The 23038-nt window shown below is 42.0% G+C and overlaps 1 protein-coding gene across 1 annotated transcript; it reads right to left on the minus strand.

Annotated features, from left to right (window-relative positions):
* Positions 1-3832: 3832 nt before the first annotated feature.
* PMAIP1 (phorbol-12-myristate-13-acetate-induced protein 1) lies at positions 3833-7779 on the minus strand. The gene is made up of 3 exons (XM_033933487.1): positions 7612-7779; positions 7420-7494; positions 3833-4525 (listed from the first exon to the last, which is right to left on the minus strand). Exons 1-3 carry the CDS (start codon positions 7760-7762, stop codon positions 4410-4412), a joined length of 342 nt encoding a protein of 113 aa, XP_033789378.1. The 5' UTR covers positions 7763-7779; the 3' UTR covers positions 3833-4409.
* Between the last annotated feature and the right edge of the window lie 15259 nt (positions 7780-23038).

The raw sequence follows: 23038 nt of genomic DNA on the forward strand, positions 1-23038 counted from the left end.
ATTATCTTCCTTTCATCCACTGTCTGCCGTCTTTCTGCTTCTTCCATATGGCATCTGCTCTCTTTCTATGCCTCTTCCAGAAATTGTCTGCCTCTCCCTTCCACCTCTTCTCCCCACCACCCCCATTGGTGTGGCATCCATCATCTTCCCTTCCCTCCTCCAATGGTCTGGCATCTCTCTCCTCTCCTTCCCTTCCCTCTCCCACATGCCCATGGTCGGGCATTTCACTCTCTCCTCTCCCTTCCTCCCACTTCCATCAGCATCTGCCCTTCTCTTCCTCCAACCCAATTCCATCCAGTATCCTTCCCCCTTATGTCTCTCTCCCCTTTTCCTGTACCCCAATTCCATCAGCATCTTCCCCCTTTCTTTCCCTTCAACCCAATTACCTTCCCCTTATATCTCTCCCCTTTCCCTGCACACCAATTCCATCAGCATCTGCCCCTTTCTCTCCTTCCACCACCATTCCTTACCACCCTGCCCCCTTTCTCTTCCTCCACCACCCTTCCATACCACCCTGTCCCCTTTCTCTCCCTCCACCACCCTTCTACGTCGGAAGGGGCCCGCTGAAGAAACAGAGGACTCAGGTGTTTGTTTTTTCCTTTGGCAACGCCAGTCCCCCCGGGAGATCGACAACACTGCCCTCCCCCCGGCATCGACATCAATGAACCAGAATAAGTGACATCGGAGGGGGTGGACCGGAGATGCAAGGAGTCTGCCGGCTCTGCTCAGGGAAGAAGTGACATCGAAGGGGTTGGACCGGCAGACAGTCGTCGCGGGACCTTGCAGCAACTCCTTGTGTCTGCCAGTCCACCCCTTCCGACGTCACTTATCCTGGTTTGTTGATGTCGATGCCAGGGGGGGCAGTGCTGCCGATCTTTCCCGGGGGGCCTGTGTTGCCAAGGAAAAAAAAACCCAAAACCCCGAGTCCTCTGTTTCAGCGGGGCCCCCTGACAACTTTGGGCCCTAGGCATGTGCTTACTGGGCCTATTCATTAATCCGGCCCTGACTGTGAGCTAGTGGTTCAAGTTATTTATTCATGTATGTTGTGCTGCCCCTTTAAATCTGTATCATGGCCAAGTAGGGAACAATCCATGGATGGACTAAGCTTAGTGTTTATATTCAAGCCCCATGTTGATTTTTCACTAATGAAGTCAACCATTTGCAGATGTAACATGCGTTGACAATCAATACATAAGACATTGTTTTCACTGCATAACAGTCTTTAATGAGTCATTTAAACAAAGCATCATATGTAAAACAAGTGTACAAACTTCAGAGGAGACATGTCTGTAATTCTTTAAGGCCCCCTTTTACAAAGCTGTGGTAGAGGTTTTTACCGTGGGTCGGCATTAATAACTGGTTACAGTTCGTGAAGTAGCCTGCACTCCTAGTCATGCTCATCAAAAACTCACAAGACTGGCTTAGAAGCATTACGTTCCTCACCTGCTTGAAAGCAGGAAGCTATCATTCCAACCAGTTCAGAAATTCTCTCCCCTTGTCAAGAGTTAAAACAGTGTGGAGGTATCACATTTCTGATTTATAAAACACTTAAAAAGAAAAAAAAAATACAAAAATCACAAATCTTACATCATAAATAGATAAATAAATAAATAAAATCCTTACTTATCCCATTCATAAACATCCAAGATTATTTGTTTGCCAATCTAAAAATCAGTAGTAGAGTGTATTTGGCACCTGATTTAACCACACCGGGCAGTATAACAGTGAGGAACTACCAAAGTTTGCCTGCATTGCCTAGTGGAAAGGAGCTTTTGGTCAACTGGGGGGTTTTGAATGGCTACCCCAGTGCATCTTGGGTAGCGACAGTTCTGCTTCTTCCATCTGAAATTGGCACGACAGGTAGAAAAATGGATCAGGAAGAGAGAATGGTGCAAAAGAATCTTCACTTTTCTCTCCAGGAACTGGGGCACCTGGCTCCAAGTCACTCCCAACTGCTACTGCCTGTTGCTACTGCTATATTATGCTACAGCATATATTTTTACCTGCCTGTAACACAGAACTAGGGTTACCATATGGCTTCAGAAAAAAGTGGATGGATCAAAATATCCGGGTTTTACTTCCATTGAAAGCAATGGAAGTAAAATCCAGATGTCTCAATCCATCCACTTTTTTTTCTGGTGCCATATGGTAACACTACACAGAACCCCCCTCATATCCTAAAAGCAAAAATATGGGAGTTCTGCAGCTCACTCAGGCTTTATTAGCTACATTACAGATTATTTTGTTCTTATATGTAAACAAATTGACAATCGTAGTTAAATATATAAAACACTTCACTCCCACCGACATTAAAGTTCTGATCTTTAAATGGCTCTATGGAAAAATTCCTAGTAAGTTCAGGCTGCTTTAAAAATGAAAAGCTACACAATTAAGAAGTTTCTCCATGCATGGAGAATAATTTAGTTTTTAAATTGTATAAAAAATTAAATCAATAAAAACACACCCAAAGCATGAAAATCCTAAGCTGAAAAACTTGTATCATCCCAGTTAAAGGATAAGTCGGGTAACTTGGATCCTTTGACATATATGTGTGTGGACATTTCACTTTGTGAAAAGCCTCCTCCAGGTTCATAAAGGAAACCCTGGAATGATACCTCAACGGATATCTTCTCTCCCTGCAATGTTTGTTCTCTCAGTTGTCAGCAGACATAAGAGGATTCTTAAATTTATAAGTTAGGGAATCAGAGGCAGAAGAACAAGCCAGGGGTTAGTGCAGTGGGCTGCTGCTCCTTCTGACCTTGGGCAAGTCACTTAACCCTCAAAAAGACAGCACTGGCTAGGCCAACTGTTAATTTTTGGTGACATTAACTGGATAATGCGTCCGACAATGATCACTGACTGCCCTGGTGCTATCCTTATATTGCCAGGGCAAAACCAAGGAGTGGGGGGAGTTACCCAATTAATGGCACTATTGTAACCAAGAACTATTCAGATACAATTAAAATGGCAAAAACACTATCATAACTGGTTGCAACTAGGGCAAGTCACTTAATCCTTCATTGCCCCAGGTGCGATAGATTATGAGCCTACTGGGACAGATAAGGAAAATGCTTGAAGTACCTGTATGTAAACCGCTTTGAGTGTGGTTGTATAACTACAACAAGGCAGTGTAAAAATCCCAGTCTTTTTCCCTTCCTACCTGGCTATCTAGGTGCAGACTAGCAGCCGATGCTTAAACTATGCAGACTCTTGTGGGCTGCATATCACCTCCAAGGGCGTTGCATTTTTTTTTTCCCAAAGCAACAAAAATGGGAGAAATTTAGTAAAGAGGCCTTTAAAATTGTAAGCTCTCTGTACCTGAGCTACTGGCATAAGCTAAATTTACACATGTAGGGGGCCTGTTGACTAAAGTTGCTCTCGCATTTTGGACCCGATTCTAAATACGGCGGCACGACTGTAGGTGGTAGTAGGCCATCCTACCACTGTCTAATGGAACAATCGGAACGCGCATTTAAAAAAATATAATTAAAAAAAAAAAAAATCAATGGGGCGAAGGATGCCTACAAGGTAGGATTTGAGTGTATGCACATGTTTTTTGACTGGTGCAACTTAAGCGCCAAGAAAAACCTGGCCTAAATGGGTGAGACCCTATAAAGGTGCACATAACTTTTATAGAATCATACTTAAGTGCCACACTAGTCAGCGCTAATAGCTTAGGCGACATATATCGAATCGGGCCCTTAATTTGTAAGCTGCCAGTACAAAGGTACGATCTAAAAAAGAAACTCTCCTCCAGGAAAATGACAGAAACATGTGTGTATGAGAATAACCAATCTATATGTACGCCAAAAGCAATATCACTTCACAATGCTTTACTCTCTTCTACATCAAAAAGATGTATATTTTGAATTCTATGACACAACTGATTTTATGTCCGAACGCTTGACATGAGATTCCCATAAGTGTTATGGTCTGTTTCAAACCACTTGAGTCCCTGGTTGAAATGATCTTCTTTCCTGCTTAACACAGCAGACAGCAGGAAACAGCGCTTTCATGGTAAAGCAGTTGACTGGAAGAGGTATGTAGGAATGGACTTAGTTCACTAACTAAGGTAAAATTAGTCAAAAAAAGCCACCTCCTTTTCTGAAGGTCAAAATCAGAATCACAAATCATCATGGCTTTCTATAAAGCAGTTTAAATATTTCAGTCTACAATTTAAAACTCTGTAAACTCTCTATTCGAATGCCTCTTGCCAGGCTCATTTAGTCACTGTATATCCACACAGCGACAATTCTTAATCAAAGTTTTCCACAGAAATCGTATCTTGAAGTCCAGCCGGTCACCATCTCAGGAATATACAGAACTGGGATCCTGCTTCTTCTGCAACACTGCATGGAAATGTGCGACGTTCTCCCACTACTTGGGTTACTCCATTATGAGCCCCGGGGTCAAGTTCCCGGGCACAGCAATTTGGAGATGGCATTAAGAATCTTCTGTTTTAGGTCGTATCTGTCGCCAATCTTGCGCAGCTGGGATGCACATTCGACAACGGCCTCTTGCCGGTCTGAAAAATAAAGGAAAATACCAGTGAACAGTTTGACCAATGTAGCATCACTAGGCAACAATACATAATATGCCAACAGGATAAGCTAATTATCCAGGCATTTTGGATGTGACTACAGGAAATGTAGAAATGAAACTTTTTTTTTTTTTTGCAAATTGTAGCACATAGCAAATACATGGATGTATTTTATGTAATTAACTCAAAAGTCTTGAAATATCTATATAAAAAAGAACTACTTGAGAATAAAGTGCAAATCTAATCTACTGTCAGTCTTATATCCTTAGGGGCTCATTTTCAAAGCATTTGGACACACAAAGTACCATAGTAACCTACATGATTCGAGTGCTTTCCAGTTAATAAGCTACTTAAAGTAATATAGTAAATGACGGCAGATGAAGACCTGTATGGTCCATCCAGTCTTCCTGACAAGGACACCAGAGTTGTACCAGTTCTCTATGCTCTATGTGTGAAGGTCATTTAAATTTTGCATTGATTGATTATTTTTTCTATGGGGGCCCTCTGTGTTTATCCCAAGCGTTTTTGAGTTCTGTCTTTTTTTTGTTTGTTTGTTTGTTTGCACTGCCTCCTCTGGGAGAGTATTCCAGACTATGCCACCCTCTCCTAAAAAAGTATTTTCTGATGTCACTCCAGAGTGTACTAACCTGCAACCTCAATTCAAGTCCTCTTCTACCACTTCTCCAAGAGATGCCATGTCCTAAAGCTAATCCAGTCCTGGTTTTTCCCTATTTCAAACTCAACAGGGTAAAGCCAGGAGGACTCAATTATCCTGTTCCGCTTAACACGGAGTCAGGTGACAACCCAATAAACCACAGTGATTCTAACATGCCTTGTTTTCCTTTGTTTGGAATACATCCAGCTTGTTAAAAAGTGACTCATGAATTTCTTTAGGCATTACAGTATCCACCCTATACTAAGCACAAAAACATCATGAAAATCTCACAGGCTATACTGTATTATTATCCCATGATGACTTCATTTAACCTACTTATCGACCTATACTGGGTCAGATTTTTTTCCCCCCTTCACAATATTTGAAATGCAGAACTGCAAATTTCAAGTTTTTATTGGACTTTGATGAATCGCTTATTTAGTTTTACTAAGCGAGATACAAAAATCAATAAAATATAAACATGTTTTTAAACACAATTTTAAAATAATGGGGTAGACAATTGGACATACTGACCAACTAATACAAAAAGAGGAGAGGGGATAGAACTACAATTTAATATTTTTAAAGTTCAGAGGAGAGACATATATGGAAAAAACAATAGGACGGGGAATCTAAAAAGAGAAAATTCGGCCCGGGTGGGAGGGAGGGGGGAAAATATATTTTGTATTGTCATTGATCGAATGTAAGTGCTGTTTATGATAATTCTTGTATGTAAATTCTAATGCGCTTTTGTACTTGCCTTGAAAACTAATAAAGAATTATTAAAAAAATAAAAATAAAAAGTGAAAGAAGAGGGAAAAGGAAAAATAAATAAATAATAATAAAAAAGGGTGCAATTAGAAAAGGAATTTTGTATAAGAACCGAACATATTTTAAGGAGACAGATCTTGATATATTTTTAATGTAAATTCCAACCACCTGAGATGTGATCCTAGATTAATAACAGATACCGGTAGCTCTGTACTAGAGGTCTGCATGGAAACGGGGATTGTGGGAGTCCCGCGGGAATCCACCCCTAACCCACGGGACTCCCACAGGGACCCCCTCTGGCCCACAGGACTCCCACGGGGACCCCCCTCTAGCCAACGGGACTCCCATGGGGATGGAAAGCTTTGGAAGCAGGGTTCGTCCATATAATATAATGGACACGTCAGTCTTAGTAAAAGAGGGGGTTTATAAGTTAATTATCTGAACAAAAAACAAAAAAAAGGGTTCCACCAAAGAGATTCCACAAGGAAAACAGCAGCGCAAACACAAAAGAAACTGTGGAATTGATGATCCTGTCAGAAGTAATTGCTGCTTTTTATGGGGACGGGCGGGGATGGAGGCAATTCCTTGCGGGGACGGAGAGGATCCTGGTGGGGACGGGCGGGGATAGAGAGGATCCTGACGGGGATGGTTGGGGACGGAGAGGATCCTGGTGGGGATGGGTGAGATTTCTGTCCCCGTGCAACTCTCTACTCTGTATCCAAGCTATGATCCGGCAAGTTGAGAAACATATCGCATCCCTACACTTAGGAATTCTTACTACTACCAGTGGCGTGGTAAGGGGGAGGGAGGTAGTCTGCCCTGGGTGCCATGTTGGGGGGGAGGGGCACATGCACACCCTCCTTTTCTCCACCCCCTCGCCTCTTCCCATTCCTCCCCTCCACGCGTGCGCCTCCCTTCCCCATACATCTAATTGAAGTTGTTGTTCACTGCGGTCTCCCGCCGATGTCACTTCTGGGTGCTGCAAACAGGAAGTGACACGTTGTTGACCACCATGAGCAACAGCTTCAACTAGACAGAGGTGGAAGGAAAGGGGGGGGGACACACGCACATGGCAGGCAGGATTGGAGAAGGATTGGGGGTGGAGACAAGGGCGGCGCCCTGGATGCCTTTCACCCCCACTACGCCACTGACTACTACTACTAATTATTTCTTGAGCACAACCAGACATATATAGCGCTGTACAGAGTCTCAAAGGGGACAGCTCCTGATCGAAAGAGCTTACAATCTAAACAGATAAGACAGACCAAAAAAACCCCAACCCATCCCATACATCACAAAGTGGAAGTTTATTTTTTGACCCACTAAACTATGTTGTTTTAAATGCTGTATGTATTGCTATTCATTAGTCATCTACACTAGAGCAAAGAAGGAACCTTAAAGAGTTAACAGTAACAGATCAAGTGCACCGCCAAAGGAGGAAATGGAAACACACCTCTGTTACGACCTTCCCCAGATGTCCTAGACTGGGCTCGGTGGGAGAGCCGATCTCTCATAGTTCCAGTTCCACCTTAAGAAATAACAAAGGAAGAGTCAGTTTCACGAAGAGGCGGCAGAGCAAGTACAAACGACAGGAAAGAGAGCATAAAGAGCCCCGAGCTGTTAAGGGGGACGAAGGCGCCGGTACCTGCGGCAGAGGGAAGCGAGGGCCGCCGGCTCAGTTTCTTCCGCTTTCTCACAGGAATCATGCTTGTCTGGTTGCTTTCCTCTGGATTCAGGATTAAAAAAGTCACGGGCGAGAACGTGCGTATCGGTCTCAGTCGCCTCACTGTGTACATCCGCCGCTGCAACGCGCTGCTCTGTACTGTAGGGCGAGCCGCCGGCGCGGTGCTTATAAGCGGAGGGGGCGGAGCTCCGAGGCCAGCGCTGTGCTATAAGAACTGCGGCGATAAAAAAAGAGAAGCAGCCAGGCTGTAGTTTGGAAGGGGGCGGGCATGTTGGGGCAGATCTCGGCGCAGCCTGCCGGAAAGTCCCGGGCTGCTACGGGGGGCACCTGCCGCAGCCCGTCCGCCTGTCTCGGCTTGTTTTGTGCTTCTTCCCGAGTACTAATCCTCCTGGTCCTGGTCGCGGGAAACCGGGACCGCGATTAGACGTTTCCCTGGCTGTGGCTTAATGAACTGCTGACAAATGCCATCGAAAACGGTCTAGAAAATAGGTTTCAAAAATGGCGATTTGGACGTTTTAGCAATTAAAACGTCCAAGTGCCACGTTATGCCGTTTTTTGGGGGACATGCTTATCTTTTGAAAATGGGCCCTTATCACCTTTCATGGGTATAAAGCAATTTATATTCCAGACTCTTCCATCTCTGGTGCTGTTTCTTACACCTGGAACAGACTCCCTTAATCACTACATCAAGCTCTGTCCCTGGCTCGATTCAAATCAGGCTCAAGGCCCACATCTTGGAGGATGCTTTTAACTCCCAACCCCAGATGAACTCCCCAACCTCCTACTTGTACTAATCCCACTCTGTAAGGCATTCATGCTCGATGAACTCACCAATCCCCTACTTGTCATTGTTAAGTTGATTGCAAGCTCTTCTGAGCAGGGACCATGTTTTGAAAGTTCTAATGTACAGCTCTGCGTACATCGAGCAGTGCTACATAGCTATATAGGAGAACATAAGAATAGCCTTACTGGGTCAGACCATGGGGGCCAATCCAGGTCACTAGTACCTGGCAAAAGCCAAAATAGTACCACCATTTCACTTTGCATTTCAATGACATGAAGCAAAATGAAAAGTGTGGAATAACTCAAGTTTCATGGCTCCACATCATTCTCTTCTTGGTTGGACTGAGAACTTTTCAGCAGCCTCTCATATATGCAAATGTCTCTCTCTATCTCCCTCTCTTTATACATACCATGCACTTCTATGGCATGTTGCTACTATTTGGGTTTCTGCCAGGTAATTGCGACCTGGCTTAGCTACTGTTGGAAACAGGATTCTGGACTAGGTGGATCATTGGTCTGACCCAGTATGGCTATTCTTAAGTTCTCACAACAATGAGGAACGGAGGGAACTTAGACAAGCTTCACTGGCTCCCAGTATACTCCAGAGTCCTCTTTAAATGTGCCTGCTTAGCCTTCAAGATCCTACATGGCGTCCTTCCTCCCGTTATCCCACTCTTTTGGAATTCCTCAAAACCACACTCCACCAGACCCTCCCAAAAATTGAAACTATCATTCCCCTCTATAAAAGGTATATCCCGCGCAGGAAAACTTGGAACATCTCTCCCCTTTAGAACCACAGAACTCTGGAACAACCTCTCATCCCCACTCAGAAACTCAAGCTCCTTCCAATCCTTCCGCAAACACTTGAAAACTTGGCTCTTTGCAAAAATCTAATCTTCTCCCATTCTCCAGTATTCTGTCCCTCTCTTTCCTCTTAGTCCCTCTCCTTTATCCCTTATTGTAGTTCCTTTCCTCTTAACTCTATAAACCGTGCCGAGCTCTGCGCTTGCGGAGATGGCGCGGTATACAAACCTAAGGTTTAGTTTAGTTTAGTTTAGTTTAAGACAGTAACAAGAAAATCACTCTGTTAAATATAAGCCAAAAAGAGCCTATTAGAATGGTGTCAGGTCAAAAGCGCGCCGGGACAAATGCGCGCGCAGACAATTGAGCGCAACGCGGAGGTGCGCGCCTCAGAAAATTACAGTTTTTACGGCTCCGATGGGGGGAACCCCCCCACTTTACTTAATAGAGATCGCGCCGCGTTGTGGGGGCATTGTGGGGGGTTGTAACCACCCACATTTTACTGAAAACTTCACTTTTTCCCTGTTTTTAGGGAAAAAGTTAAGTTTACAGTAAAATGTGGAGGGTTACAAGTTGTAACCCTCCACATTTTACTGTAAACTTAACTTTTTCCCTAAAAACAGGGAAAAAGTGAAGTTTTCAGTAAAATGTGGGTGGTTACAACCCCCCACAACGCCCCCCACAACGCGGCGCGATCTCTATTAAGTAAAGTGGGGGGGGGGCTCCCCAACAAAACCCCCGTCGGAGCCCCTAAAAACTGTAATTTTCTTCGGTGCGCACCTCCGTCTTGCGCACAGTTGTCGGCGCGTGCCTTTGTCTTTCGCGGGGTTGTCTATGAACCATTAGAATGCACTAAATAGCGAAAGAAAGCAGCATACAATCTGCTTTACTTTTTGGAATCTTACCAGGTACCTGTGTCCTGGGTTGGCCACTATTAGCAGAAGTTTGGATCTTCTCACAAAAAGCTGGGGATTTGTACAGGCCCTGAAGCAGTGGCGTCCTGCAACGAAACGATCGTTGGCCTGATTTCGTGCAGTGTATCGTTCTGGTACATAGTAGCATTTGTAGCACAATTTTTCTCTAACGGCTATGGGGCCCGTAATAATAATAATTTTAAAAAACGTTCAAAAAGTGGCCTAAATCGGTACTTGGACAATCAAAAAGCCAGATTGCCCAAGTACCGATAATCAAAGCTGATTTTAGATGTATCTAAAACCAGCTTAGGCTTTTATCCTGCTTCTAAATGCCTAGTGCGAAAAGAGGCGGTTTTAGAGGAGGGGAAAGGGCGGGAGGTGGGCCGACCAAGACTTAGTCATACAGCAAGTATAATCAAAAACTTTAGCAGGTTGCCCAGTCGGAACTTATACGTTTTGACTTAGACAAAACAGGTATAAGTTCTGAAAAGGGGTCGCTGAGCTGATCGCAGCTGCCGTGATCAGCTCAGCAGCTCCGGCAACCTGCCCACCCCCCATCGCAACGATCACAGTAGGAGAGATGGCTCATCTCCCCTGCCGCGATTGTGATACCCCCGAACTGCCGCGAACCAGAGCAGGAGAGATGCCCAATCTCTCCTGCCACGATCCACCCCCAAACCCCAACCATACCGGCAGGAGGGAGCCCAACCCCTCCTGCCTAGGTGACCCCCCCGCCTCCCCCAGACAATTCTGGCAGGAGGGAGCCCAATCCCTCCTGCCAAGGCGACCTCCACTCCCCTAAAATACAGGCAGGAAGGATCTCAGGCCCTCCTGCCCACGGCGCAACCCCAACCCCCCTAAAATACGGGCAGGAGGGGGGTGAGGGGGCAAGGTGTCAGGGTGCATGAGGTTAGGGGGGCCAATCGGGGGTTCAGCTTCCTCCTACTGGTATTGTGTTGGTTGGGAGATCGTGGGGGTCATCTCAGAAGGAGGGGTTGGGCTCCCTCCTACCGGCATTGTGTCGGGTGGGGGGAACATGGGGGGCTTTCCTCGGGGGTTCAGGCGCGTGTGCCTCAGCAGGAGGAGGTTGGGCTCACTACTACCAGTATTGTCAGGGTTCGGGGGAGGTGGATCACATTTGCAGCCATCTCTTCTGCCGCGATCATGATCCACCTCCCCCTGAACCTCCACAATACCGACAGGAGGGAGCCCAACACCTCCTGCTGAGGCAAGAGCCCCCGAACCCCCCCGACTCCCGCAAATATGGGCAGGAGGGATCCCAGGCCCTCCTGCCCACGGCGCACCCTCTCTCGACTCCCCTATCTCTCCTGCCACGATCGTTGGGGGGGATTCTGTATTCATTGTTGTTTTTGACAGACGCTGGTTACAGAATCCAGCTTTTAGGTGAAGGACTGGCCCCTCCTTCGCCTAAAAGATCTTGTTTTGGGCGTTTGGTACTTGGGCAATTTTTGGGTTGATAATGTGTTCTAAGTTTAGACGTAGTGGTGGTCTGGGCAATTAAACTGATGAACGTAGAGGTAGACCATTCTAATAAAAACCTCATGTTGGATGTTTTTTTTTTAGAATGGACATTTCAGCATTTAGGGCCTTAGGCCAAAAGGGGACTTAGACCTTTTTTTTTAATTATTATTATGCCCCTCCACGCTTTTTGCTCACTGTTTCTTTATAAACACCACCTGTGAAAGTTTTTTGCCTATGATGTCAGGGTGGAAGAGTGTGGGTACACCTCTCCAATAACTGAGGCTTTTTATGTTCAAACATTTTATTGAAGGAACAAAAAGAAAATCTATATATATAAAATCGGAGGTATGTATGTGTGTATGTATGTGTGTGTGTATGTGCCGCGATCACGCAAAAACGGCTTGACCGATTTGAACGAAACTTGGTATGCAGATCCCTCACTACCTGGGATGATATGTTCTGGGGGTCTCGCGGCCCACCTGCACACGTGGGCGGAGCTACAAACATAAAATCAGATTTCACCCATTCATGTCAATGGAAAAAATGTAAAAAGCTGCCATTCTCACAGTTATTCAAAAACGGCTTGACCGATTTGAACGAAACTTGGTATGCAGATCCCTCACTACCTGGGGTGATATGTTCTGGGGGTCTCGTGGCCCACCTGCACACGTGGGCGGAGCTACAAACAGAAAATCAGATTTCACCCATTCATGTCAATGGAAAAAATGTAAAAAGCTGCCATTCTCACAGTAATTCAAAAACGGCTTGACCGATTTGAACGAAACTTGGTATGCAGATCCCTCACTACCTGGGGTGATATGTTCTGGGGGTCTCGCGGCCCACCTGCACACGTGGGCGGAGCTACAAACAGTAAATCAGATTTCACCCATTCATGTCAATGGAAAAAATGGAAAAAATGTAAAAAGCTGCCATTCTCACAGTAATTCAAAAACGGCTTGACCGATTTGAACGAAACTTGGTATGCAGATCCCTCACTACTTGGGGTGATATGTTCTGGGGGTCTCGCGGCCCACAACTCTATGTTGCTTGCTCAAGGGTGGGTTCACTCAAGAATTTATATGTTCTTGATCCAGGAGGTGAAACTAAAAATGTTGTTTATAATCACGTTTTGCGTTAGTTGTATTGTATTCATTTTGTCAAATATTTCACATTATAATTTGAATATTGTGCTTTTTATTAAGCTGTAAAAAAATAATTTCATTCACCACTATAAAGTATCTTTATTTGAATCCATTTACAGTGTTATTGCTATAATTAAATACCCGTGCAACGCCGGGGCATCAGCTAGTATAATCATATAATCTATTTTTTTAAATCTATTTTTCCTTTCAGTTAGAGACTCTTTCTTTCACTAGTTCATGCATTCTAATAGGCTCTTTTTGGCTTATATTTAACGGAATGATTTTCTTGTTACTATCTATTCTTAAGTTCTTATGCTGTGAATAGGAGTGGAGATGCTTATACAGGGTACTATACCTTGAGGGGTAAAACGCGGACCTCATGGACCTGACGGACCTCGCGGATCTAAACCCGCACGTCCTTAAAAATCTCAGGTCCGTGCCGCTTGTACTTAGTTTCTGGCTCTGACAGACCTCGGTGACAATTTAGCGCTGCATAGGGAAGGAAAAGTATTAGGATCCGTCAGTGCTACAATGTCATTGAGGTCTGTCAGAGCCGCGGACCTCAGATTTTTAAATTTTAAAAATTTAAATTTTTTTAATTTAAAGGATTCGTTGTAGAACCGCTCCAGCACCAGTCTCTGACTCTGACAGAGCTTGGTGACATTTTAGCGCTGACGGATCCTAATACTCGTTCAGAATGCAGCCGTTCGACTCATCTATAATCTCAAAAAATCTGACCATATAAGCCCCTTCTACAAAAAACTGCACTGGCTGCCTAAGGAGGCGAGGATTATCTTCAAATTTGCTTGCCTCTGCTTCAAAACCCTAACAGGCTCGTCCCCAATCTACCTATCAGATCACTTTGTCCGTCCGGGCCCCACCCGCACACGTAACGCCCACTTGTTTGCCTTCCCGTCCCTAAAGTGCTGCATCTACAAGAGATTCCTCGACAGATCCCTGGCGTTCCAGGCATGCAAATGGAACAAATGTCTATCCACTCTCATCTCTAATTCTCCCTCCTACCAAACTTTCAGGAAGTCAATCAAAACTTATCTCTTTGACAAATATCTCTGACTCCCGCCCTCCTTGTAACTCTACTTTTAACTATGTCTTGTACCTCCCACCTTCCTGCACCTCCCACCTACCTGCCTTCTCCCTACCTGCACCTCCCACCTACCTGCACCCGACTTCCTAAGCCACGCCGATTGACTTGTTTATAACCTCTCTATCTCCTTCTTGCCTGCTCCTGACTCGCTAAGTTATATTGATTGATTGACTTATTTGTAAATTTTGCTGTAGATGTACAGTCTCTTGTCATGTAAACCGCTCTGAACTATTCTGGTACTGTGGTATACAAAAATAAAGTTATTATTATTATTATTACTTTTCCTTCCCTATGCAGCGCTAAATTGTCACCAAGGTCTGTCAGAGCCAGAAACTAAGTACAAGCAGCACGGACCTGAGATTTTTAAGGACTTGTGGGTTTAGATCCGCGAGGTCCGTCAGGTCCGCGTTTTACCCCTTCCCCCTTGAGCCTATGGCACCTGTAACCCTTCCCTGGGTGCAACAGCCTTTTCTTTTTTTCTCTTTGACACTGACACCTCAACCTGAATTTGTTTACGATTGGATGTTAGCGTGGCAGTACAGCAATTCCTATGTTATGTTCTTAATGACTTTACTAAATTTTGTTGCCAGAAGTGATAGCACTTGAAAGCATATGAATGGGTTACCATATGGCTCCAGAAAAAGGAGGATGGATTGAGACTTCCGGGTTTTACTTCTACTGAAAGCAATGGAAGTAAAACCCAGATGTCTCAATCCAAACTCCTTTTTCTGGAGCCATATGGTAACCCTATGAATGGGTGAGTGAATTTAAAAATGCCAGGTGATTTATCAAGAAAAGAAGTGATCAGTATACAGATAATCAATCACCTGCTGCAAATGTGACCTCTTTTGATTTGCAGACAGTCCCTGTATAACAAAAAGTGTATTCCAAGAAGGTGTGGCAGTGCATGACAAAGTTATTTGCCTTACTGTACTTTGCATATTGTACAATTTAGCTTCTAGACGGACCATTTGGCCTTTATCTGCCATCATATTTCTATGTTTCTCTTTTTCAAATGAAATTAAATGTGTAAACTACCAAGAAATTGGAAGCTTAATAATTTACTCATCTCCATCTGCTTTGTGCAATCTGCAGACAGTATCAAATTTTCATGATCTATGGTTAGGTAAATATTTCACTAAAGAGGCTGAACTTTCATCTGTACATGTAGCAATGGGATTTCCTCTATTACACAAGAACATAATGAACATAAGAGTTGCTATACTGGGACAGACCGAAGGTCCATCAAACCCAGTATTCGGTTTCTAATAGTGGCCAGCCCAGGTCACAAGTATGTTTATGTTTATTAAAATCTTTCTTTACCGCCTATAAAGGCAAAAAAGGATCAAAGCGGTTTACATCACAACTTAATCATATTTAAGAAAGGAACTCCATTAGAAAATAGAAAGGAAAGAAATGAACATTTCTAAAACATATCCACAAAGGGCTCCTTTTACGAAGGTGCGCTAGGGTTTTTAGCACACGCACAAAATTACCGCGTGCGGTAGCTAAAAATTAACCACCTCCCAAAAAGGAGGCGGTAGTGGTTAGTGAGCTCGGGAATTTAACATGCGCTATTGCGCATGTTAAGGCCCTAGCACACTTTTGTAAAAGGAGCCCTAAAACTGTTATAGGAAATAAATCCAAATTAACACGAATCAGTACAAATTAATGCAGATTGCGGTCCCCATTCCATTATTCAATTCGAGAGAGCCATTTGAAAAAAATGTGTTTTTAGATGTCTCTTAAAATTTTGAAATGATTTTTTGAAAAGTACCTGGTAAAATCCCAAAGAGTAAAGCAGATTTTATGCTGCTTATCCTAGGAATAGGCAGTAGGGTTTTCCAAGTCCGTATGAATAATAGCTCATGGACTTTTAGTAGATTATTCAAACCTTTTTTAAACCCTGCTAAGCTAACTGCTTTCACCACATTCTCTGGCAACAAATTCCAGAGTTTAATTATGCATTGAATGAAGAAATATTTTCCCCACTTTGTTTTAAATTTACTACTTAGTAGCTTCATTGCATGTCCCTTAGTCCTAGTATTTTTGGAATTAGTATTGGTAATTTGGGGTCTGCTTTATAATTATGCTACACCTGAACCATAATTTTTTATGATTAGATATCTATTTATTACATGGTGCTGGAGCAAATTATTGTTGTAACAATCTGTATATTTAATAGCAACTTAAAATGGGTGGCACTATAATGTGAATTTATGTATGAACAGCTGAAGGATTACCGTATATTTTTGTGGATACATTGCAGTTAGAGCAATTTCTTAAGGCTCATGAGAAATAATAATAATAACTTTATTTTGTATACCGCAATACCACAGCAGTTCACAGTAGTTTACAGAGGAAGAGACTGTACACAGACAGCGATGTTACAGAAGAAGATTTTCAAATTACATTAGCAAGTTAAGAGTAGTCAAGTATATCCGGAGGCATTTCAGAGATACAACAAGGCAGGAAGGGAGTCAGAGAAATTTATCAAAGAGATAGGTTTTAATTGATTTCCTGAAGGTTTGGTAGGAGGGTACATTTGAAATGAGGGTGGTTAGACATTTATCCCATTTGGAGTGTGTTTCTGTTTCTCTCTATTTTGTTTACTTTAATTATTATTTTAATTCTATCTTTAAATTATTTATTCATTACTTGTTGGAATATTTCATTTCTATCTCTATCTCTACCTCTGTCTTTTTATTTTTATTTTTCATACTGTTTCTTCAGGTACTTTAGTTAGATTGTGAGCCTTTGGGACAGTTAGGGAATTTCCAAGTACCTATGTTATTTATTTAGTTTTTATTTATTGTATCTTTAATGCATCATTTTTGTAAACTGCTTAGAAACCTCATGGTTATTAGCGGTATATAAGAATTAAATTAAATTAAATTTGCCTGCTTGGAATGACAGAGATCTATCAAGGAATCTCTTGTAGATACAGCCCTTCAAGGATGGAAAAGCAAGCAGGTAGGCACTACGTGTGCAGGTGGTGCCTAGAAATTCAAAATGGTGTGACAGGTAGATTAGGGATGAACCTGTTAAGGTTTTGGAAGCAGAGGCAGGCAAACTTGAAGATAATCCTTGCCTCCATCGGCAGCCAGTGTAGTTTTCTGTAATACGGGCTTACATGATCTGACTTTTTGAGACCAAAAATGAGACGGACGGACGGCAGCATTCTGAATGACTCTCAATCGTTTGATGGTTTTCTTGAAGGATCCCAAGTATATGATATTGCAGTAATCTAAGATGTTTAAGATTAGAGATTGAACCAGCAGTCGAAAAGAGAGGAAGTCAAAATAGTGTTTGATGGTGCGAAGTTTCCAAAGGGCGCAAAAGCATTTTTTAACCTGAGCATTGGTATGGTTTTCAAAAGTCAGGCATCAGTCCAGGATGACTCCAAGGATTTTGATAGTAGAATTAATTGGGTAATTTAACCCGTTTAATTGCAGAGAGGTATTAGTTAGCTTGTAGTTAGGACTTGCCAAGAAAATCTTGTTTTTTTCTGGGTTCAGTTTTAATTTGAATTGTGTAGTCCATTGTTCTACCTTGGTGAGGACAGATGAGGTGAATTGTTCTGTCTCTTGTGTCAGTGAGGTTAAGGGGATGATAATTGTGATGTCATCTGTGTATATATAAGATTTCAATGATTGGACTTTAGGAATAATAGTGGATTACGGCGCTTAATGATAGGAATTATTTTCCTGTTATTTCCTATTATTATTATCGTTGGGCTAGATGGATTCTGTATGATATTTTCTTTATTTTTTTATTTTTACTTTATTTTATTTTTCTCCATTTTCCTAGGCACTTTAGCTTAGAATGTGAGCCCATCTGGGACAGAGAGGGAAGTTTATTTTTAATGTGTCTTAAGTCATTGCAATTTACATAAATTATAATCCGCTCAGAACTGTGGATGTAGCAGAATATACATTTTTGAAATAAATAAATATGTATATCTGTATTGTTTCCTTTTGTTGGTATAATGGGAATTCCATATTCTGTAATTCCTTTATGTAACATAGTAAGGTTTTGGCATTGGTGGAACCAATTACATCAGTTGGCCATTTGGGAAGCTAGAGATGTTGGAATTATAAGAAAGCGAAAGATGTTATTTATACAAATCTGGGATTCATATTTGCAAGATTTGCATCCTAAGGGCCGTAGTGCGATTTTAAGTTGGATTTCTTAATTGGGTTTTTATTAAGTTAATGAAGAGAGTATCATTGGGAAGAAAGTGCTATTAGGTGGGGAGGGGTGTGGTGGAGAGGGACGGTAAAGGTTCAAACACATATAGATAAAGTGGGGGGTTTATTGAAATTGGAATTTGTCTTTTATTATGTATATTATATTATAATAGTTGATGCATTATTGATGTGCTTTGATGTTGTATTTATTGTATTCCAGGGCTGTGGAATCAGAGTTGGAGTCGAGGAGTAGGAGTCGGAGGAAATTTCAGGTACCTGGAGTCGGAGTCGGAGTCAGAAGTACAAAAAACTGAGGAATCGGAGTCGGAACATTTATCTACCGACTCCATTTTTGAACTTGGCATACCAATCACGAGCGATTCTTTCAGCTATAGCACCCACTATATACACAGCACAAATGTTGCGAGCAGCTTCTGTGGCCTTAGAACCTTGATTAAAAGCAAAAAGAAGGTGGTGTCGAAAATGCTCATTTCTCTCAACTTGACATTCCATTTTAACGATCTGAAAATTAACCAGTGCTGTGGAGTCGGAGTCGAGGAGTCAGAGTAGGAGAAAATTTCGGATACCTGGAGTCGGAGTCAGAAGTACAAAAAAACTGAGGAATCGGAGTCGGAACATTTATCTACCGACTCCACAGCCCTGTTGTATTCGATGATGTTTGCATCAATAAAAACTGTTTGAAACTAAATGATGGCAGATAAAAACCTGAACAGTTCATCTAGTCTGCCCATTAGTTATACACGGTATAAATTCATGATTAAATTAACTTGTCTTTTTTCTTTGGATATTTCTGGGTCATAGACTGTAATGGCCACCTGGTACTGTCCTAGGCTCCAACTGCTGGAGTTGCCGTCCAAGCTCACAACAGCCTATCCAACCATCCCGTTATGTGCAGGATACCTACTGTAAATTCTGAGAAGTAACGTCCTCATGTTTCAAGTTATTGGAGTTCACATTGATGCCCTCTCCAGCCCATCCTACACCAAATCACCATATATGGGACACAGACCATGTAAGTCTGCCTTAGTTTTTTAATTTAAATCATTCATTTTCTAATGGGATTGGGACTTGTATACCACTTTTTTTTTTTTTTTTTGTAATAAGAGATTCTCTGTGTTTATCCCACACATTTTTGAATTTCGTCACCATTTTCCTCTCCACCACTTCCCTCAGGAGGACATTCCAGGCATCCACCGCCATTACTCCTAAGTCTTCCTTTCGCAACCTCAATTTATGCCGTCTAGTTTTACCATTTTTCCCTCTCTGGAAAAGATTTGGTTCTATATTAATACCTTTCAAGTATTTAAACATCTGTATCATATCTCTCCTGTTCCTCCTCTCCTCCAGAGTATACATATTTAGGTTTTCCAGTCTCTTCTCATACTTCTTATGGCTCAAAATCCTTACCATTTAAATGACCATTTTTCTCAAAGGAGGAGAGTAAATAGTGGCATCCCACAGGGATCTGTACTGGGACCGGTGCTATTTAACTTATTTATAAATGATCTCAAAATTGGAACGACAAGTGAGGTGATTAAATTTGCAAATTAAACTAAACTGTTCAAAGTTTATGAAGCGCATACAGATTATAAAAAATTGCAGGCAGACTATAGGAAATTGGAAGACTGGGCATCCAAGTGGCAGATGAAATTTAATGTGGACAAATGCAAAGTGATGCGCATAAGGAAGAATAATCCAAATCATAGTTACTTGATGCTAGGGTCCACCTTGGGGGATAGTGCCAAAGAAAAAGATCTGGGTGTCATTGTAGATGAAACTTTCCGCTCAATGTGTGGTGGCGGCCAAAAAAGAAAACAAGATGCTAGGAATTTTTTTTAAAAAGGGATGGTTAACAAGTCTAAGAATGTTATAATGCCTCTGTGTCGCTCCATGATGCAACCTCAATTGGAGTATTGCATTCAATTCTGGTCGCCTTATCTCATGAAAGATATAGCGGAACTAGAAAAGGTTCAAAGAAGAGGACCAAGATGATAAAGGGGATGGAACTTTTCTCATATGAGGAAAGACTAAAAAGGTTAGAGCTCTTCAGCTTGAAAAAGAGATGACTGAGGAGAGATATCACTGAAGTCTACAAAAGTGAACAAGTGGATCGATTTTTTTATTCTGTCAAAAACTACAAAGACACTCAATGAAGTTACAGGGAAATACTTTTAAAACCAATAGGAGGAAATATTTTTTTTTCCATCAGAGAATAGTTAAGTTCTGGTACGCATTGCCAGAGGTTGTGGTAAGAGTGGATAGTGTAGCTGGTTTTAAGAAAGGTTTGGACAATTTCCTGGAGGAAAAGTCCATAGGCTGTTATTGAGAAAGACACGGGGGAAGCCACTGCTTGCCCTGGATCGGTAGCATAGAATGTTGCTACTCTTTGGGGTTCCGGAATCTTTTATTACTCCTTGGGATTCCAGAATCTTGCTATTCTTTAGGATTCTGAATGGAATGTTGCTACTCTTTGGGTTTTGGCTAGGTACTAGTGACCTGGATTGGCCATCGTGAGGACGGGCTGCTGGGCTTAATGGACCTTTGGTCTGACACAGTAAGTCACTCTTAACATTACCCTTCTCCTCCACTGCCAATTCCAGACTTCATTCCTTTCATCTAGCTGCCCCCTATGCCTGGAATAAATTACCCGAGTTTGTCCGCCAAGCCCCTTCCCTTGTTTAAAATCAGATTGAAAACCTACCTTTTTGACATAGCTTTCAATCCTTAACCCTACTCCTCTGCCCTCCAACCCAGCCAGCAGATTAACCGTTCCCCTTAACTGTATCCATGACATCTTGTTTGTTTGTCTTGCCTGTTTAGATTATAAGATCTTTTGAGCAGGGACTGTTTTCTTACTCTTTGTGACTCTGTACAGCGCTGCGTGCATCTGGTAGCGCTATAGAAATAATTAATAGTAGTAGTAGTAAGGCTATTCTTATGTTCTTATGTTCTATCCTTCGCCAGATATGGCCTCCAAAATTGAACACAATTAAAAAAAAAAATTTTTTAATTAATATAAAAGAAAGAACTGCAGGGCTTATGGGGTTAAGGAAGAGACACGGAGAGTTAATCTGGAAAGAGCGAATGAAAAATCTATTTACATTGGTGTGATATACAGACCTACTTCATAGGCATAAGAAGTGGTCAGAGGTGTAATTGAATACATTCATGATAAAGCTAGGAAAGGAGAAGTACTACGAATAGGTGATTTCAATATGCCAGATGTTGACTGGGGCATCCCTTTTGTGGGCTCGTCTAGTAGTAGTGGGATCCTGGGTTCTTTACAGGAAGAACAACTATCAAAAATTGAAGACTAAATCAGAAAAAATTCTTGCTCTTATCGCAATACCGCTCTCAGAGACCTGTGATGGTAGAACACAGCAGTGTTTTAAAACCACTCTAACAGGTAAATGGTATCTTTCATTGAGCCGTTTTAATGGAAACCACTTGTGATGGGGGCCATATTCGACATAGTGAATACGAATGGGGAAAATGTTTCTGATGTTATGGTAGGACAAAAGGAGGTATTGGTGTCCCTGTATAAGACTCTGGTGAGACCTCATTTAGAATATTGTGTACAATTCTGAAGACTGTACCTTCAAAAAGATATAAAAAGGACGGAGTCTGTCCAGAGGACGGCTACTAAAATGGTCAGTGGTCTACATCATAAGGCATAAGGGGATAGACATAAAGATATTCTCAATATCTATACTTTGGAGGAAAGGCAGGAGAGAGGAGATATGATAGAGACATTTAAATACCTACGTGGCATAAATATACATGACCTGATTCTCTTTCAATTGAAAGGAAACTCTAGAGTGAGAGGGCATGGATTGAAGTTAAGAGATGACAGACTAAGGAGTAATCTATGGAAATATCTTTATACAGAAAGGGTGGTAGATGTATGGAATAGTCTCCCGGTAAAGATGGTGGAGACAAAGAATTCAAGAAAGCGTGGGATAGGCACCTGGGATCTCTTAGTGAGAGGAGGAAATAGTGGATGCTGCAAATGGGCATACTGGATAGGCCATATGGCCTTTATCTGCCATCATGTTTCTATGTTTCTAACCAGTGATTACCAGGTAAGTGTGGTTTTATATTAAGATAGGAAAGGGATATTTGAAAAGGGAAAGTTCTAGAAGTCAAATAAAATCCAACTTTGTTGAATACCTCAAGGTGTATGCTGAATGGAAACATCTGGGAGAAGCAGAAAGCAGTGGACAAAATTGAAGGGACCTACTTTAAGAGGAAAAACCTTTTTGTAAGAAAAGTAAGAGAAAATGGTAGCTTGTATTCTTAAAAGTAGTAACTGAAAAGATAAGGAAAAGGAGGAAAGCCTTTATAAATTATAAGAGATTGCAGAAAGAATAAGACATGCAATAATATCTGGAAAAGAGAAGCTGGTAAACAACGATGTAAATGTAAGAAAGAATAGCTGAATTGATAAAATAGAGGATAAGACTTTATTATTAGATCTCTTAGTGGTAAGAGGAAGTGCAAAAGTGGCATTGTGAGAATCAAGGAGGAAGAGGAGGAAATTGATAAGTCAGAATGGCTTAACAAACATTTATGTTCTTAGTTCACAGATGAAGGGCCAGGAGTAGGACTGTAGAAGACAATCACAAATGGGAATAGAATTATGATAAATATCGAACAATGCTAGTAATTTATAAGCCTGGGTTTTCAATTTATGCATTGGTGAAGAAAAATATAATACACTAACAAATTCAGGGCAAGGTGATGAAGGGAATGGAACTCCTCTTGTATGAAGAAAGACTAAAAAGGTTAGGGCTCTTCAGCTTGGAAAAGAGATGGCTGAGGGGAGATATGAATGAAATCTACAAAATCCCGAGTGAAGCATGGGTGTATGTGGGTCGATTTTTCACTCCGTCAAAAATTACAAAGACTAGGGGACACTCGAAGTTACAGGGAAATACTTCTAAAAGCAAT

The sequence above is a fragment of the Geotrypetes seraphini genome, chromosome 1 (assembly GCF_902459505.1).
Source record: "Geotrypetes seraphini chromosome 1, aGeoSer1.1, whole genome shotgun sequence".
NCBI classification, from domain to species: domain Eukaryota; kingdom Metazoa; phylum Chordata; class Amphibia; order Gymnophiona; family Dermophiidae; genus Geotrypetes; species Geotrypetes seraphini.

Excerpts from the sequence above, each read along its gene's own strand:
- PMAIP1 (XM_033933487.1), bottom strand. The coding sequence starts at position 7,762 with ATGTACACAGTGAGGCGACTGAGACCGATACGCACGTTCTCGCCCGTG. Across the intron at positions 7,495-7,611 it reads CTCGCTTCCCTCTGCCGCAG|GTGGAACTGGAACTATGAGA; the intron begins GTACCGGCGCCT and ends TTATTTCTTAAG. Across the intron at positions 4,526-7,419 it reads TGGGGAAGGTCGTAACAGAG|ACCGGCAAGAGGCCGTTGTC; the intron begins GTGTGTTTCCAT and ends TTTATTTTTCAG.